Source organism: Ochotona princeps, chromosome 4 (genome assembly GCF_030435755.1).
Source record: "Ochotona princeps isolate mOchPri1 chromosome 4, mOchPri1.hap1, whole genome shotgun sequence".
NCBI classification, from domain to species: domain Eukaryota; kingdom Metazoa; phylum Chordata; class Mammalia; order Lagomorpha; family Ochotonidae; genus Ochotona; species Ochotona princeps.
In genome coordinates this window covers 43,419,909-43,439,104 of record NC_080835.1, presented here as the reverse complement: position 1 = coordinate 43,439,104, position 19,196 = coordinate 43,419,909, and the positions used below count along the sequence as shown (strand labels likewise).

The 19,196-nt window shown below is 43.5% G+C and overlaps 1 protein-coding gene across 1 annotated transcript in view; it reads right to left on the bottom strand.

Moving 5' to 3' along the window:
* Positions 1-13,949: 13,949 nt before the first annotated feature.
* Positions 13,950-19,196, bottom strand: part of LOC101519710 (H/ACA ribonucleoprotein complex subunit 3-like) — an 81,868-nt gene continuing 76,621 nt past the window's right edge. Inside the window, exons 2-3 of the mRNA XM_058662282.1 lie at positions 15,977-16,040; positions 13,950-14,189 (exon numbers count right to left, since the gene is read on the bottom strand). Of these exons, the coding sequence (XP_058518265.1) occupies positions 13,950-14,189; positions 15,977-16,040 (304 nt within the window). The remainder of the gene's footprint in view (positions 14,190-15,976; positions 16,041-19,196) is intronic.

The following is a 19,196-nucleotide window of genomic DNA, read 5'->3' as shown; positions in this document are numbered from 1 at the left end:
ATAAAAATAAGTATATTTTTTTAAAGTAGTGTCTTCCTAAAAGGCAAAACAAGGCAAAGAGCCAGATGGGGGCAGGAAGCTACTTACATTATCTTTTTTTTTATTATTATTCATTTTATTACAGCCAGATATACAGAGAGGAGGAGAGACAGAGAGGAAGATCTTCCGTCCGATGATTCACTCCCCAAGTGAGCCGCAACGGGCCAATGTGCACCGATCCGATGCCGGGAACCTGGAACCTCTTCCGGGTCTCCCACACGGGTGCAGTGTCCCAATGCATTGGGCCGTCCTCGACTGCTTTCCCAGGCCACAAGCAGGGAGCTGGATGGGAAGTGGAGCTGCCGGGATTAGAACCAGCGCCCATATGGGATCCCGGGGCGTTCAAGGTGAGGACTTTAGCCGCTAGGCCACGCTGCCGGGCCCTACATTATCTTTTATTATAGAAAAAAATGAGATTTGCCTGCAACTTGAGAATGAGACATACCTGGCTTCTATATACAAGAATTTTAAATATTATGTCTTAAAATATTTTCAATAAACAAGGAAGTATTTGGATTGAATTGAACTAACTCAAATGTTTATTGTTTATCTACTATATGCAAAGCACTGACCCAGGTAATGAGCACACTACTAGAAAATGAAACAGACTTGTCCCTTCGCATCCTGGGAAGGACAGGCAATAAACAAATTGATTCCAACATGCATATTGTGACAAGCAACAAGAGAAAACTGAATCTGATGGGTTATGTTAGAAAATAAAGGCTTAAGGGGAGGAGATAATAAAATTCTTCAAATAAGATATCAGGAAGAGCCATTTTGTAGTCATGCTGTTTAAGCCAGGACTGAACATTGAGATGGAGCCAGATATGTTGAGCAGAGGGAGCCACATCTGTGGGAACCTTGCCCCCTCAAGGTGATTGGAAAGATAAAAAGGCCAATGATGATAAGGCTTGATAAAAGAAGAGCAAGCGAAAACTGGATCTAGTCATCCATTCATCCAGGGTCCAACAGGAAGCTTCAGTGGGTTTGTATTTATAGTGAGTACAACTGGGGGAGCCAGTGGGGTTTTATATGGTGCTGAGGAGGCAAATGGCAGAATATGTGCTTACATTGCTGATGCCAAAATATTGTTCTGTTTACCTCACTCTGTAGAGAATGAATAGAAAAGAGGCAGTGGGTAAAACCCATAAGGCCTGCTAGAAGCTTCTTTGAGCTGAGATAGGAGGATGAGCCCAAATGAGAAGAGGTTGCAGTGACTCGGCTAGGATGGTAGCATGAAGATTTGATCTGTAAATGACATGAGATGTGGAAAGTAACAGAGGTAGAACTCAAGGATGATGGACTGTTTGCTATTCCAGAATCAGGAGAATTTGTGGCAAGGTTTATCACCTTTCAATTTACGTTCTGGCTTTAGATTCAATGACACCTACTGCATATGATCAAGTGCATATGGTAAGCTCTGTAATCTGCCTATGAATTATCCAGAAAATGCAGGAAAATAAAATTTGTATTCTGCACATTTAGAGCTCATTACATTTATCTCCACCAGGCAGCAGTCTTGTTACTGGCAGCAGGTTTTGCAATACTTGGAGCTCTATGAGCACAAAGCTAATGGTCAATATGTTGAATCAAGCTTAAAGAAGTTAAATACCCTGAAAGCTAGCAAGTTAGCCTTTGAAAACAGTTTCAGAATTTTGAAATACCCTAAAAGTCACTAAAGGCCAGATGTAATGATAATTTTACTTAACAGCATGAAGTAGTGAGTATAAAGTAGCGAGTAATTTTGTTTCATGGCCCATAAACTTCCTAAAAAGACTACTCCCAGAGGTTCCTAGCTCCTGGCTTCAGATTGGCTTGGTTTAGGCTGTCACGACCAGTTGGGGAGTGAAACAGCAGATGGAGGATCTTTTTATCTGTGTCTCCTTCTCTCTGTATATCTGCCTTTCCAATAAAAAATAAAAATAAATAAATCTTTACAAAATGACTACTCCCCGAGAGGGTTCCTATCCCCTCAAGCCCTGAATCTACATACTAAGCTGTATATGGTCATTTATTGAGTACTAATAATCCTTACAACATTGAAGATGTAAAGCTCAGTAAACTACAGATCCTCAAGAAGAGTGAATTGATCCCCCTTCATATAGTACATCGATAGCAACACTTCCTGCAGTAAACGAATGACTTCACTGAAGCTTCCTGTTTCTGTCTTGCACTGAAGTAGGCCAATGTGCTTTATGAAAGCAAAGGTTTTTCATATTTTTATGCTCACCATTGTATGCCCTAAAGTGTGGTTCTGAGTAGATTTCTTTTCTGCCTTTGTCTATTCATTCTGTTTCCCACTTTCAGAGAATTATCCATTCTGCATAGGTTGCTTGGCTCGGATCCTCTGTCACTTGTGCACATCAGAGCTCTCCCTGGTTAGTGCCTTTGGAGGGGGGAGGACTCTTTCATCTGGGATTGACCAACAGGCATATGATTGTGGGCTACTGGCAGCCATTTTGCCTGCCTTATGGATGCCATTCGTGCCTCCTCATGTGCTCCTGCCCTGAGAAAATTAGCACAAGCCTGCCTCATACCACAGCCCCCAGCCCTTAGCTAACTAGTAAGAAAAGGTCCAAAGCGGGCTGGACTCTATGGTGTTATTTATTCTCCAAATCTCCCCATGGGAATAGGCTGAAGCTGGGTTTAGGCTAAGACTCTGCTTAATCTTATTTCCTGTCCTACTCTGTGCGCTCAGGCACCTTTTCCTGGAAGTGCTTCCTGTCACAGAATCCTTGTTTCTGGCTCTCTTTCCAAGGACTCACCCTAATCATCCTGTACCGGAGTGATGAATACTAACAGTATCGTTTGAATGCCTAGATTCTATCATCTTTTTTCCTTGCTCTTTCAGTAAGGTCAGTTAGTTTGTTTAAGCTACTTGGGTTGGAGCTCCTGTCATTTGCATCTTAAAGAGTTCTGAGAATCTACAGCATTCTATAAATATTTATTGAATAAGTATATTGGTTTATGAATAGGTTGAAATGAAAATACAGATGAAGATATAATGAATGTATCTCGTGTTTTGAAAAGAAATGGTAATTTATATTTATTGAAGCCTGTAAGCATGAATAATTGGTTAGCCAGAAGGTGAATAACAGGGACAGTCTAGGCCAAAGGAAGTTTTGTAAGAACAAAATTTGGCAGTATATATGATGTCTCCAAAAAATTGAACTGTCCTGCAGGGAGATAGCGCAAGAGTAAAGGAAGCATTTGTTAAGGCAGCAAGTCCATGCAGTTTTATAGGAGGGAAGGGATTCTATCACTCATGTGCTTTATTGTGGTGTTGGGCTCATGCTGACAAATGAGCCCTTAAAGAAAGTGCAAGATGTACAGACAACACAGGCAAAGAGATTTCAGCCAGTGTAATCTGTAGCTTTTGGTCATGGTACATGCAATCAGAGTGAAGATCTGCTGAGATTCATTGATTCTGATGGGTTGTGCTTCACCCACATGGGAGCTTACTGGTGTCAGCATCTTTGTATCTCTTTGTTCTAAATCTGTTTCACCTGGCCAATACAAAAGCTGGCCTGAACAGGGCACAAAAAAACTTATGCTGATTAAATTGTTAGCAAAGTCCTTGGTGTTTCAGAGAGCAGTGCAATTTAGTACCATTTATTTTGATTGTTCATCATAATGCCCATTATGTATAATACGAACCTATATTTATAGAGCTGGTTGCTTTCATGTGAATTACTCCAGTTAGTCTTCAAAAGAAGTTTACATTTTTCCCAAATCAGCAAACATATTCAAGATTTATTTATTCCTTTGTGAGGCAGAGAGTAGGAGTGAGTATAAAAGTGACAGCAGGAGAGAGAGAGAGAGAGAGAGAGAGATTGACTCCATGTACTGGTTTACTCTCCAAGTGACTGCAGTAGCTGGCACTGGATCAGGCTAGAATCAGGTGTCAGGAACTCTGTCCTGATTTCCCACAGGGACGGCAGGGGCCCACATACTTGGCTCAGCTTCTTCTGCCTTCCCAGGTGCATTAGCAGGGGGCTGAATTGGAAGCACAGCGGCTGTGAATGACTGGCTTTATGATATGGTGTGTCAGTATCACAAGCAGCAGATGAACGTGCAGTGCCACAATGACGGTCCCGACTTTCAATCATGTCTTCTCTCTTCAATTTCATGGTTCTTTCTAATACTTAAAAGTAGCTTCATGGGGGTCTCTATGGCCCCTCAATACATGTTTGATAAGATGACCCAAATAACACTTTTTGTTTTTAGTGGCTTTCTCTTTGTGCTCCTTGTAATGAAGGCTGCCTTCACCTGGCACAGACCCTAGCATCCAGCATAGTTTTCCTTGACAGTAATCCCTCCCCCCAACTGATTTACTAGCTGAAAAATCCCTGGCTCATTTGCTGAATGTCAGTTGATATTGCCATTTGGATGTCTCCTAGACATTTCACACTTAAAATGTATACATGATTTGTGATTTCCTTCTCACCTACATGATCTCCAATCCTCTCCTATTCCTCCATATTTCAGTAAATGGAGTCATCATCTGGTAAATTAATAGAGTCAGAAACCTGAGTGTAACCTTGTTGATCTCATTTGTAAAACACATAATCTATTCTATTCGTTGCTCTGCATTTATCTCCAGGAATATCATCCTAGCCTAAGACATATTTCTTTCATTTTCGACAGCTGCTTACCCTATACGAGAAGTAGCAAACATCCATGAAAAATGTGTATTATGAAAAATTATGCAAGGATTTCTGCCTTTGTACCAAAATAAACTTATACTAGAATGCTGCAACATGTTTGACTAGCATCCAGTTTGTGGCACTAAGATGGATAAAGAGTCAATTTGAAAAGTGCTCTTGTAAGTGTAACATCTATTCTGCTAACACTGAAGCAAGAGCAAATGTAAAATTTATGATGATGTAAGGGTAGAATAATTAGTGAAATAATCTGATGTTTTATAAAAAGTTTATGCAAAAAAGTACCCCAAAGAAATCAGCAGTTTGCAAATAGAAACCTTGTTTCAAGAAAGGACAAGATGGAACTGAAGGCGCAGCTGCAATGGCAAACTGTCCACATCAATTTTCAAGAAAAATACATTTTGTTCACATTCTGATTGAAGGGCATTAGTGATTAACAGCAAAAACAGCAGCCATCACCCTAGACATTTCAACTGGTTCAGCTTACATAGTTCTGGCTAGAAAATTAAAGTTGAACCAGTTTTCTTCTTGAAACAGTCAAAACTGTTATGCCTACATCAGCTGCAGACAAGAGCATGGCTTCTGTTAGAAATTTGGAATAAGTGCAAAGAAGTTTCTGAAGCATTTCTTCCTTTTTTTTTTAAAGATTTATTTTACTTGATAGAGTTATAGGTATCAGGTGTGTGGGGGAAACTACAGATAGATTGGGGGGGGGGATGGGAAAGAGAGAGAGAGAGAGAGAGAGAGAGAGACCTTCCATCTATCCACTAGCTAATACCCCAAATGACTGCAATGTCCAGAGGTAGGGAAATCCAATGCTAGGAGTCAGGCGCTTCATCCTTGCCCCTTCAGTGCAGGGACCCAAGGCCTCAGTCCATGAGCAGGGAGCTTGAGTGGAAATAGAGCAGTTGGGAGTAGGACCAGTGTTCTTATAGGATGCCAGCATTGCAGGTAGAAGGGCCTGGTATGCCAACCATGGCTGTCCCAGCAATTAATTAATTAATTAATTAATTTTTCTTTCTTTTTCTTTCCTTCCTCCTTCCTTCTTCCTTCCTTCCTTCCTCCCTCTCTTCCTCTCTTTCTCTCCTTCTCTCTTTCCTTCTTTTTTTTTATTGAAAGGTGGATATACAGACAGGAGGAGAGACAGAGAGGAAGATCTTCCCTCTGATGGTTCACTCCTCAAGCGGCCACAACAGCTGGAGCTGAGCCAATCTGAAGCCAGGAGTCAGGAGGTCTCCCACGCGGTGCAGGGTCCCAAGGTTTTGGCCCATCCTCAATTGCTTTCCCAGGCCACAAGCAGGGAGCTGGATGGGAAGCAGGGCCTCCGGGATTAGAACCGGTGTCTATATGGGATCCCTGGCGTTCAAGGCAAGGACTTTAACTACTACACTATTGTGCAGGGCTTCCTTCCTTCCTTCCTTCCTTCCTTCCTTCCTTCCTTCCTTCCTTTCTTTCTTTCTTTCTTTTAAAATATTTATTTATTTTTACTTGAAAGGCAGATTTACACAGAGAGGAGAGACAGAGAAAGAGAGATCGTCCATCTGCTAGTTCACGCCTCAAATGGCCACAAAAGCAGGGCCAGTTCAAAGCCAGGAGCCAAGAGCTTCTTTTGGGTCTTCCATGTGGATGCAAGGGCTCAAAAATGTTGGCCCTCCTTGGCTGCCTCACCAGCCCATCCATAGGGAAACAGACTGGAAATGCGGCTGCTGGAAAGTGAACTGGCACCATCTGGGATGCTGATGCCTCAGTCAGTCTTAGCTTGCTATGCCACACATTGTCCCCCTGAAGCTTTTCTATGAAGAATTATAATAGGAGCTGGAATATGGCTTAATTAGTACAATTTCTGAAGACAAAGCACAATCAACATCATGGTTACTATGATGTTGATGTGTTGATGTTGAGCAGAAACTGTTTCAATCAAAGCAAAAATGGACCAGTAAAGGGCAAAGGCTATAAGAACGGTATTTTGGGATGCCCAGATATTTTGCTTATAGACTTTCTGGAAGGTTAAAGAATGCTGACATTTGGTTATTCCTCTCATCAACCAAGTTCAGTTTGAGGAGAGTTTCAATGAAAAATCATTAGGCACACACCTAATGCTTTTGGCTTGGCTTCCTCTGATTTTTTTGTTTCCCAATATTTAGGCCAGTTTTGGCACAGCAACCAAGATGCTTTTTGGGACGCCCATGTTTCATACTGGGGTACTTGGTTTCAACAGCTGGCTCAGCTGATGTACATCCCAGGAGACAATAGCAAGTGCTCAAGTACCGGGTCCCTGCCCCCTGCCCTGCTATGGAAGACCTGAGTCAGGTTTCCAGCTCCTGACCCAGCCCCGCCTCAGCTTTTGGGGAGGGCATTTTATGGGTGAATCAGCAGAGAGCAAATCTTTCCATGTATTTCTGTCTATCTGTATTTTAGATCAAATGAAAATAAACAGAATATTAAAAAAAAAACATTAACAAACCCATCACTCTTCAGACAATATAAAAAGCTGACCTGACCTGGATAAGGTCCAGTTGGACATCACTAGCGATTAATGAAATGTGAATTAAATTAAAGCCACTATTAAATACATCTATGTATCCACTAGAGTGACTATGCAACCAAATTGAATTTATTAGAGATTAATACATTCAAAGATGGTGGCCATCTGCCAGCAAATACATGGAGTGACCAAGTGGCAAAGGTCCAGTCTTTCAGCAGCCTAGACCTTTTATACTTGAGGTCTTGGGGTGTTCCTAGGGGTTGGGGAATTCCAAGAACATGGAAGATTAGTGTGGTGGGGAGCATTTCAACCTTAGCAGGTCTTACTGTCTGGAACAAGGTAGCCAGAAGGAAATGCAGAGAGCACAGTGGGGGAGCAGGTTAGACTGGTCTTTGAACTACGTGAGAGACCCTAGTGGGAGATGCTCTGTTTACTATCCTGAGGGCATAGGGCACAAACCTGTGTTCTGGCTCCCTTCATTCCTGACCCTTGGGTATAGATAAGGAGATGCGGGCTGGCTTCTTTCTTGCAGCTTTCTGCTGATGAGAAGCACCCATATGGGCTGAACTCGGTACTCTGGAGGGTAGTCTGGCTTTATTCTGTGTGATGCTTGGGATATAGCACAGAGGGGGTAAAATTTTAAGACTGATAATACCAAGTGTTGTAAAGACATCGATTAGAACTTTCAGGCATAGCCACACTGGAAAACAATTTGCAGGGCTTTTGTTGTTTTTGTTGTTAAACTAAATACACATTTATCATCCAACCCAGAAATGTCAGGTCTAGACAGTAAGAGAAATAAAGATATATTGTCATTAAAAGACTCGTATATGAGTTTTCAAAGTGAATTTTTAAAAAGATTTATGTTTTTTTATTGGAAAGTCAAGGTATACAGAGAGGAAGATCTTCTGTCCAATGATTCACTCCCCAAGTGACCATCACGGCCAGAGCTGAGCTGATCCGAAGCCAGGACCCTCCTCCAGGTCTCCCATGCACGTACAGGGTCCCAAGGCTTTGGGCCGTCCTTGACTGCTTTCCCAGGCCATAAGCAGGGAGCTGGATGGGAAGTGGGGCTGCCAGGATTAGAACTGGCACCCATATGGGATCCTGGTGCGTTCAAGGAAAGGACTTTAGCCACTAGGCTACTGCACTGGGCCCTCAAAGTGGACTTATATAATAGTAAAAACCACCTCACTGAAAATAACCCAAATGTTCATCAACATGCAAATGGATACAAAATTGCAGTGTGTTCATATAATGACTCACTATTGAGGATTAAAAAGCAGAGGTAGACATTTAGCTTTGCAGTTAAGATGTTCACGTGCCATATTGAACTACGTGACTTGAATTCTTAGCTCTGGCTGCTGATTCCAGCTTCTGTGAATGCAGACCCACGGAGGCAGCGGTGACATCTCGAGGAACCAGGCTCCCACTTCCCATGTGTGAGCTGTGGGCCAAGCGTTGAGCTCCCCGCTTTGCACTGACTCGGCCTCAGTTGTTGCAGGCATTTGGGGAGTGAATCAAAGTATGAGAGCACACTCTTTCTGTCTTTCTGCATTTCAAATAAATAAATCATTTAAAAAAAGAAAAGAAACCAAGGACCAGCATGGTGGCAAATCAGGCTAATCCTCTGCCTGCGGTGCTGCTGTTCAATACAGATGCTAGTTTGAGACAGAGCTGCTCCACTTCCAATCCAGCTCCCTGATTCTGGTCTGGAAAAGTAGTGGAAAATGGTCCAAGTTTTGGGACCCTGCACCCATGTGGGAGACTTGGAAGAATCTCCTTGTTAGTCCTTTCGTGCAACTAAAGTCTTTCCACAGTAAGTTCGCTGCAATAAACCAAAATAGCAGATGCACTGGTGCACCTAGGAGGTCTTTTATTCCAGCAGGGTAGAGATAGGAACAGAGGCAGAGGGAGAGAGAGAGAAGGGGTGGGGGCGCACGTGGAGACCAATTTTATGCCCTCCACGTAGATCTTGGAGGGTGCGGGCATGGGGAGGGGAGGAGTGAGGATTGGTTGGCAGGGGCTGTGGGTGGGCCCTGAGAAATTGGTGACTAAGTGTAGGCCCCGGTCTCCCAAGGGTTAACCCCACAGCTTAGCTTGTTTTTAAGAGGTAACACAGTGGGAAATCTTGGCCTAATGCATTTAGCCCCTGGCTTGACTGCAAGTTCCCTCTTCCTTACTTCCCTTTTGTTAAGATGCCCCAGGGGGGCTAAGGTGTTGCTTGAACATTGGGATAATACTGGGAGGGACTAAGCAGACTATAAGAAGCAGGCGGACCCCAAATAAAGTTGGCATTCTGTGTACAAGAGTGACCCACTGCGTGTTGTCTTGTGTTGTCTTATGTGTTGTCTGTCTGTAACCCTAGCCCCTCCGCTCGGCTCGGGGTACGCGGCGACGCGGGCGTTGCCAACAAATGGAGATTGTTGGAGTTGCAGGAGGGTTGGTAGGTGGGTGGAGGTTAGGGAAAGGGGCTGCAAGGGATTTGTGGGTGGGGTTTTCAGGCATGCATCATGCGATTACAGTGTATGGGGGGCTTATTAGCTTACAGTAGTTTGGTGGGCAACAAGAATGCCCAAAAATGCAGGCCGTGGGAAAGGGAAGCAGGTATCCGAGGTGGTGCCGGGTCCAAAATGGTGGGGTCTCATCAGTCTCCAAGCCACTCCTCACACTCCTGGCTCCCGGCTGCAGATCAGCTCAGCTTCAGCCATTGCAGCCATTTGGGACAGAACCAGCTGATGGAAGATCTCTCTAAATCTCTGACTTTCCAATAAAAATAAATCTTTCAAAAAAAAGGGAAGGAAGAAAAGAAAGAGAAAAAAGAAGGAAGGATGGAAAGAAAGCAAGCACCAAGAAAGAAGGAGAAAGAGACAAAGAGAAAGAAAGAAAGAAAGAAAGAAAGAAAGAAATCCAAGTAACTGTAGGCCCCGGTCTCCCAAGGGTTAACTCCACAGGTTGTTTCTAAGGGGTAACAGAATGGGCAATCTTGGCCTAATGCATTTTAGCCCCTGGCTTGACTGCAAGTTACTCTTCCCTGCTTCCTCTTTGTTAAGATGCCCCCAGGGGAGCTTAGGAGTTGATTGAGCATTGGGATAATACTGGGAGGGACTAGGAAGACTATAAAAGATGCAGGCTGACCCCCAAATAAACAGCATTCTGTTTACAAGAGTGACCCACTGCGTGTTGTCTTGTGTTGTCTTGTGTGTTGTCTTTCTGTAACCCTAGTCCCTCTGCTCGGCTTGGCTCGGGGTACGTGGCGACGCGGGCGTTGCCGACAAGTAACCAGTCATGGATACACACAGTGTTAGTGAAGATCAAAACCTGATGCTAAATTAAAGACGTCAGAAAGACAAAACTCTGGTGGCCAGAATATGGTTTATATTTTCTTAAAGGCAGGGATAGGGGGGGGGAGGTTATCTCAGCTTCTGATGCCAGCTTGCTGCTGAAGTGCACCCAGAGAGGTAGCAGGTGGCAGCTTAAGTACTTGGGGCCCTGTACCCACATGGAAAATGTGGATATGGTCTCTGGTCCTTGACTCTGGCCTGGCCAACTCACACTTGTGGGAATTTGGGAATGAACCAGAAAATGGAGGATTTTTTTCTTACTGCTCCCCTCTCTTTCAAAAAATAAAATTAAAGCGAACCGTTTTTAAAAGAAAGAAAGACATCAAATGTATGGTCTTTCATGCAGGTCTTCCTTCCTGTCTCCCCCTCCACAACCCCAGCAAACTCCCATAACCCTCCCCAACCCCCGTCTCCTCCACTCTCCTATTTGCAGGATCTTCTTGGAGATATGGCAATTAAATATCTTCTCATTGTGAGAGGAATTAGACTGGGTAGTAGGCAGTTAGGGTTTTCTGGGTCCCCAAGTCATTTTTTCCTCAAATATAAAGGGATATTTTCCCCACCATGTCTTGGATTCACCAGAAAGCGTCCCTCCCAAGACAAATGCATGTCTTATCAGGAATGCTTCCCCAGGAGACAAGGGTGACATTAACATATCTATTCCCCACCTGAAGCCTCCGCCCAATTCTGTCTCCAGCCATTACCAAGGGGGAGGGCTTCAGACTGGCCTCTTAATCATTAGAAAGGGACCAAGGAAGTTGGCCAGTGACACCTTTCTGGCCTTTTGTCCCAAGGCCAGGTACCATGGAAACCAGGAATTTTCTTTGTTTATGGAGAAACATCCTTGAGGGGAGTCTTTAAAAGATACTTTCCCCACCATTAATATGGGTTTTTCTCTCTAGCTTTTCCTCTTGCCACTATGGCAGGGGACTAGGATCTTTTAGCTTTTCCTCCTGCCACTATGGCAGGGGTAGGGGTCTTTTCTATCCCAGAACCCCCTCCCGTCACTAGGGTGGGAGTCTCCTTTCTTAGTTTTTCTAATAAATCTTACTTTTTTTTTTTTTAAAGATTTATTCATTTTATTACAGCCAGATATACACAGAGGAGGAGAGACAGAGAGGAGGATCTTCCGTCCGATGATTCACTCCCCAAGTGAGCCGCAACGGGCCGATGCGCGCCGATCAGAAGCCGGGAACCTGGAACCTCTTCCGGGTCTCCCACACGGGTGCAGGGTCCCAATGCATTGAGCCGTCCTCGACTGCTTTCCCAGGCCACAAGCAGGGAGCTGGATGGGAAGTGGAGCTTCCGGGATTAGAACTGGCGCCCATATGGGATCCCGGGGCGTTCAAGGTGAGGACTTTAGCCGCTAGGCCACGCCGCCGGGCCCATAAATCTTACTTTAAAACTAAACTGTGTCCGCATGAAAATTCTTCTTTCCTGCGAGACAAGAATTTGAGGTTGCTGCAGTATTCGGGGTTCAAAAACCCTACAACATCATGTTTGTCCTCTATTTAGCTCAACTTTAGCTTAACTTTCTTGAAAATAATAATTTAAAAAAATACACTGGAATCCTAAGCTGGATGACACATTGTCTTTAGTTTCTAAATCTTTTAGTAAAACAGAATCAATAATTTCTGTTGTCATTTTTAAAAACAAAATGTGAAAAATTATGACAACCTCAGATATGGTTTAATAGAAATGAATAGTGTTGCTTCCAGGCTTGAGATGGTCTGTGCTGTCTAGAAAGCAAGTGCGTGAGAAGCCAGCAGGATAAACGCATGAGAGCCTCGCAGTGTTGTTTTTGTTCCTGACTTGAGAAATGCTGCCATCAAGTGGAGAAAAGAGAAGCTGGGTGGCAGGAGGAGCACAAAGGAGGACTAACCCGGTCTTGTTCATGCAAATGTTCCTGACCCTGCGGATGCCTGGCAGTGATCAGCCTGGCTAATCCTGAGAAGCGTCTATCATTCTGCAGGTGATAGCCCGATGCACAAAGAGCAGATGGTAGAGTAGAGGTCACTTTAGAAAGAAAAGTTCAATGTTTCAGAATTGTGTGACTTGCAAATTGTGAGGTTTGATTTACTAATGATAGTTTTAAAAGGAAGGCGTTATTCTGATTTTATAGATGAGGGATCTGATGCTCAGAATGACCGAGGTTAATCCAAAATAACTTCTGTAGAAAGCATTTTAAAATGGAATGTCTTCTATCATGTGCCACACCTTTGGCCAGGCTCCAGGGATACAAGAATGCTTTAGAACTACATGGTCCTGTTTAAATGTGTAAAATAGTTATAACACAGAGGGAACACAGGGAGGAAACTCTCAACCATGACAGGGACAATGGGAAATAGCTCCCAAGAGCAATGAGCTGATTCTCAACCAGCACAAATAAATTCACTTTTTAGAGTACAGGAGAAAGAGTTCCAGAGATAAAGTATCACCTGCACAGACATGGGAGTGTAGAAGACTGAGGCAGTGAAGGAATGTGCAAAATTCTATTGATTAAGCATCAGGTTTATGAGGGGAAGTCACAAGAATTAAGCCTAGACAACAAAGTTAGAGTCAGATGAGGTAAGTCCCCTATGGCTGTACATAGAAGAGTTTGAACTCTAAGATATCCATGTGTTTCCACTGCTTACAGAATAGGGACAATGTTGTCTTATTTAGATCACTCTGACACTATCATGGAAACCACACTGGAGGAGATGGATTAGTTGGAGGACTGTTGGCTTTGTCAGGCAGTCCACAGTGAGGACTAAGGGACATAAATAAGACATATTGAAGCCAGACTCATTAGACTGGGTTCCCAGTGGGACTTGGGAGGTTAAGAGAGGTGCAGAGGATGACTAAGCTTGAACTACCAGGAGGAGGGCAACACTGCCATTATCTATCCTCTGCTCTGTTGTCTTTTTAATACTTGATATCAAAATCCAAAGAGGCTGGGTAGCAACATAGGCCTCAAGGAGACATTATGAGAGTTGAATCAGCCACCATACATGCACAAGGCCTGGTGCAGGACCATACAGTGGAGAGGTCAGGGTCCAGATAGTGAAGGAGTGACATTAAGAGGTGGACAGTTACGTGATGATGAATCTTAATTGGTGATGTTCAGGCAACTTGCAGCATTGTTGGGCAGGATGAGTAAACACCTCCAGCCCGGGGCACTATCTGTGCATTTATGCTAATACAGCTTGGAGTAGATTGCACGCAGGCAAACTTTCTGTGCACAACAGCTGCTTTGGAAGTAGTCAGAGACCTAGGAGAGAATTAGTGGCAGTTAGGAATAGATATGATTATACTAAAACTTTAAAGGAACATATTCTTTTTCTTTTTCGAAATGGGGGCGTTGGTTTTATTTATTTTGCACAGAGTCTGGGAGGAGCTGTGTGAGGCAGAGGACACATGGTCTTTGCCAGCCCCTCAGAGCACAGGAAGTGGCTGCTGAGTCATGAACACCTTGAAGTGCTTCTTGATGGTGATGCGGTGGCACGAGTAATTGTCGTTGGGGGAGAAGCGAGCAGGATGGACTGAGCAGGTCTGCTGTCCCAGAGGGTCAACCTTCTTGAGCGTATACACACGCTCTCCATCCTCGTTGAAATAATACTGCAGAAACGTGAAGACTGGGCTATGGATGCTCCAACGTGCTCCCCAGCTCCTCCGCTGGCCGCATATTCTTATGCAATTATGACAACACAGGAATCTGTGATGGTATAAACATTTGGCAGGTGATGACTGAAGGAGTTGGGTTTCTGCCCCTGCTTGGGAGACCCGAATTGAGTTTGGGGCTCCTGACTTCATCCCAAGCCCAGGGCTTCTGTGTGCATCTGGGAATTGAACCAACAATGAAGACATCTCTTAGTCTATCTCCCTTTTTTCTAACTGCCTTTCAAATAAAATTTATTAGTCAACACATTTAGAAGTATAGCTACATTGTATAACCTGTTCTTGTAAGAGTTTTAAATTGCCCTCATCAATATTTTTGTAGTATTTTTGGCATTACTGTTCTACAATACACAACATTAGATTACAATGAGCAAGAACTTTGGTATCAGAAGGCCCTGGATTGAGTTTCTAGTCCACCATTTACTGGCCACAACAAAACAAATATTTTATCTTTAAAAATACTTAAAATTTTATTTCCTTATTTGAGACAACCTGTTCCCCTGTGTTGGTTCATAATTTCTGGAAACACTCAATATTGCTGAGCAAACTAATAAAGTTGAAAAGCAAAGAACATTGAGTTGTGCATGAATACTTTCTAGATTTTTATGATAAGATCCTGATATACACCTTTCAGCTCAACCAGAATGTTTATCATTCAGTAACTCAAATGTTAACATGGGTATATTGAGCATGTAACTTACAGTCCTCTTTTGATTCTTTTAATTTATTCCTTACCTCAAACAAACTTCTTCTGCACAGGACCTACCCACGGCAAGTGCAGATGATGAAAACACTATGGGGGTGGTTATTGAGCCAGGGGATAAAGATGCTGACGGAGGCGCCTGTGTCCCATGTCAGAGTACCTGGGTTTGATGATAGCTCCAGATCCTGACACTAGCTTCTGCTAATGCAAACTTGGGGGAGACAAGTGGTGATGGCTCAACTAATAGTTTCTTACCACCCACATGGGTGACCTGTATTGAGTTCCCAGTCTCCAGCTCTAACCCAGCTCATAGTTATTGGGGCATTTATGGAGTTGACCAGCAGATGGAAATATTCTCTCTTCTAATTTCAAATTAAAAATAAATTAAAAAAAGATGCACAGACTTCAAATTGTTTACACCAAAATCAACTTAATTTTTCCTTCCATTTTACTTCTTGTGTTTTACTTTTTGATTTATCTTCATACAGAACAGGTAAAACTGAATTGCCTAGGTTTGCATCCTGGCTCTGCCATTTCCCAGCTGCGTGACTTGGACAAATTGCTTGATCTCTGCCTGTTTCTTCATTGGGAAAATGAGAACAGTAATAGTATATATATATATATATATATATATATATATTTTTTTTTTTTTTTTTAAGAAAGATTCTTATGTTATAGCCAGTTAGAGAGACAAAGAGTGAACTTCTGAAGCATTTACTTACGCAACAGTGAAATATAAAAATCACCTGAACTATCCCATGGCTTTAGTTATCATTCTAGTGAACATCCTTCCAATCATAGAACTGGCTATGTGTGTGATTTTTGCAGAATCTGAAATTCACTGCAGTGCATGAAGAAAACTTGTATAAGCTACACTGTTAACACCCAGAGAGACAAGTTCTAGATCCTTCTTTGATATTTGGAGTTATTAACGCAGAGATCTTGAATAATTTGTGATGACAGGCAACTGGTCTGAGACAAGAATGCCAATGGCCCTCCCAGCTGAGAGGACAGTATACCCTGCCGTCTGAGTGAGGAGGGGGCTTGGGGTCTAAGAAGCAGCAGTCAGTACCCTCTGTACCATTTCCATGTCTGTAAGAGAAGGCTCATGAGCCTCATGAGAGTCTGTCAGTAAAGACGGGTACCTGGAACAATGAAGGTACACTTTGGAAAGCATCATTTTTAAAGGCTTATTTTTATTAAAAGGCAGAGCTATACACAGGGAAGGAGAGACAGAGAGTGAGAGGTCTTTCATCCTGTTGTTTATTCCCCAAATGGCTGCAATGACTGGATTCAGGGTCAGGAGCTAGGAGCTTCTTTGTAGTGTTCCACATGGGCGCAGGGGCCAAAGGACCTGAGCTGTCCTCCGGTGCTTTACCAGGCCATAAGCAAGGAAGGATATGAATTGGTGCCCATATGGGATGCTGGCACCACATGCAAAGGCTTAACCCACTACACCATGGTACCAGCCCCGGAAACCAGCAGATATGTAAACCCTCAATCTCTTTTAGGAATAAGCTGTGCTGACTTATATGGCTCATGCGAAAGTTTTACTATTAGCAGAATAACTTAACTTTGTACCTTTCAGCTTTCTACACCTAGTGTTACCAGAAAGAAGATGACAATGAAAATGAAAGCAGAGCCAAAGAAGGGAAAAACAGGAGCAAGGTTCAGGAGCAAGAGGGTGGCGGGAATCAAAACTGAAAGTAGGTATTTTGTTTATTTATTTATTTATTTATTTATTTATTTATTTATTTATTTATATTGCAATGTCAGATATACAGAGAGGAGGAGAGACAGAGAGGAAGATCTTCCGTTCGATGATTCACTCCCCAAGTGAGCGCAATGGCTGGTGCTATGCTGATCTGAAGCCAGGAGCCAGGAACCTCCTCCAGGTCTCCAACATGGGTGCAGGGTCCCAATGCATTGGGCCGTCCTCAACTGCTTTCCCAGGCTGCAAGCAGGGAGCTGGATGGGAAGTGGAGCCACCGGGATTAGAACCGGTGTCCATATGGGATCCCGGTGTGTTCAAGGTGAGGACTTTAGCCGCTAGGCCACGCTGCCGGGCCCTGAAAGTTAGTTTTGTGAAAAGAAATTGAAGCAAAATCAACACTGAAGTATGTCCTTAAGGAATCTTGGAGCAGAAGTCCAGAGGAGGATATTTGTATTTTAAACTAAGTTGAGCAGAATAGGGTAGGGGTTCTTAGAATCTGAGTGGTAAGAAGAACATGGATTTATGGTATTCCCAAGCCAGTGAAGAGGACATACCTGGGACAATTTACTGATTGACTTTGTGTAAAAGAAATCATGGTAGACATTCCACTTCTCACATTCCTTTTTTCCTCCGTGACATTTTCCAGATACTCTCCATGATGTGAATGAACATATGTGTATCAGCATTGTTTAATTATCTGGATAATATCACATTATGTGCACAATCGCTATAAACTGCCCCATAAAAATCAGCATACAAAGAGAGTTCCAGGGCCCGGCGCGATGGCACAGTGGTTAAGGTCCTTTCCTTGAACGTGTCGGGATCCCATATGGGCACTGGTTCTAATCCCGGCAGCTCCACTTCCCATCCAGCTCCCTGCTTGTGGCCTGGGAAAGCAGTCAAGGACGGCCCAAAGCCTGGGGACCCTGCACCCGTGTGGGAGACCCTGAAGAGGCTCCTGGCTTCGGATTGACTCAGCTCCAGCCGTTGCAGCCACTTGGGGAGTGAATCATCTTCCTCTCTGTCTCTCCTCTCTGTATATCCGCCTTTCCAATAGGAGTAAATAAATCTGAAAAAAAAAAAAAAAAAAAAGAGTTACAATGTTTTTAAAAACACAGATGTGGGAACTTGTGTTTATAGGTGAACAGATGATTCCACTTGTCTCCGTTTGGGTGTTGTCTTCTCAAACTGGAGGCCTGAGGTCTTTCATGGTCCAACAGGAAGCTGCCAGGCTCTCCACTTCCCGGCAGCGAACACGCTGCTGTCACAGGGCTTTCCTTTGTCCTCCCTATTTGTTCCACTGATGGCTCTTGCATCATGATCTGACTGCTCTGTCCTAATTCTTAAATTCTGTAAGATTAACAGATTATGAAGTAATCCTGAATACACATATCTGGTAGGGTTTAGCAATACTGATCCTCCTAATCCAGAAGTTCTAGCTTAGATGTGCGAACTCTGGGTTGCTCTCAGATTCTGCAATGACAGGAAACAATGTTGATGAGTGCTGTGTTGGGATGTTCCCTCCAGGTGAAGTTGAACTTCACTTCAGTTATACTACTTTATTCTTTTTTTAAAAATTTATTTATTTATTTATTTATTTGTTAGATGTATTGGAAAGGCAGATATGCAGAGAGGAGGAGAGACAGAGAGGAAGATCTTCCCTCTGATGGTTCACTCCCCAAGTGGATGCAACGGCTGGAACTGAGCCGCTCCGAAGCCAGGAGCCAGGAATCTTTTCCGGTTCTGCCCTGCAGGTGCAGGGTCACAAGGCCTTGGGCTGTCCTCAGCTGCTTTCCCAGGCCACAAGCAGTGAGCTGGTTGGGAAGTGGGGCTGCCTGGATTAGAACCTATGCCCATATGGGATTTGGGTGTGATCGAGGTGAGGACTTTAACTGCTACGCTATAGCGCTGGGCCCTATACTACTTTATTCTTGCCAATGTCCTCTTCCTAGAGACCTGGTCCCTGTTTCTGTGTGTTGGCTATTGCCTGGATGATGGGGTCCGGTCCTCAAAGGTGTTCCCCTTCAAGTCCTATGCAAGGCTTCATGGCCTTGCAGTCTCCATCTTTCAGACCAACAAATCCTGAAAGATGATTGAAAAGGTTCTTGGTAGAGAATACCAAACAACAGGGTCTGTTCAGGGCCACAACTGAGAAAGAATGTTCCAGAACTCACACTGTCTGAGGAAACAACATGCTATACTAATAGAACAGTCCTGCTAATTTGCTGTCACTATCCATCTACCTCAAGCCTATGCATGCTGAATCCCATTCTCTTCACTGGTATTAAGTACAGGGATAGATCAATATTAGCAATGAGACAAAAGGATATCTCTTCTAGGAAGCTTTGGGAAAATATTTACAAAACAGAGATTCAAAGAGAGACAGTCCTCTCTTCTTTTAGATACTGTCATATTTAAACAGATGGCTTGGCACCATTTCAACTTCTTCATGACAAAGGTAATCCACTAAGCAGAAAACAGCAAAGATAATTGCAGAGGGGTATACCCAGAACCAACAAGTGCTGCCTCCTCATATTTTCCTGTCTCTTGTCTTAGTAAGTGGAAAAACCATGTTTCTTTATTATTA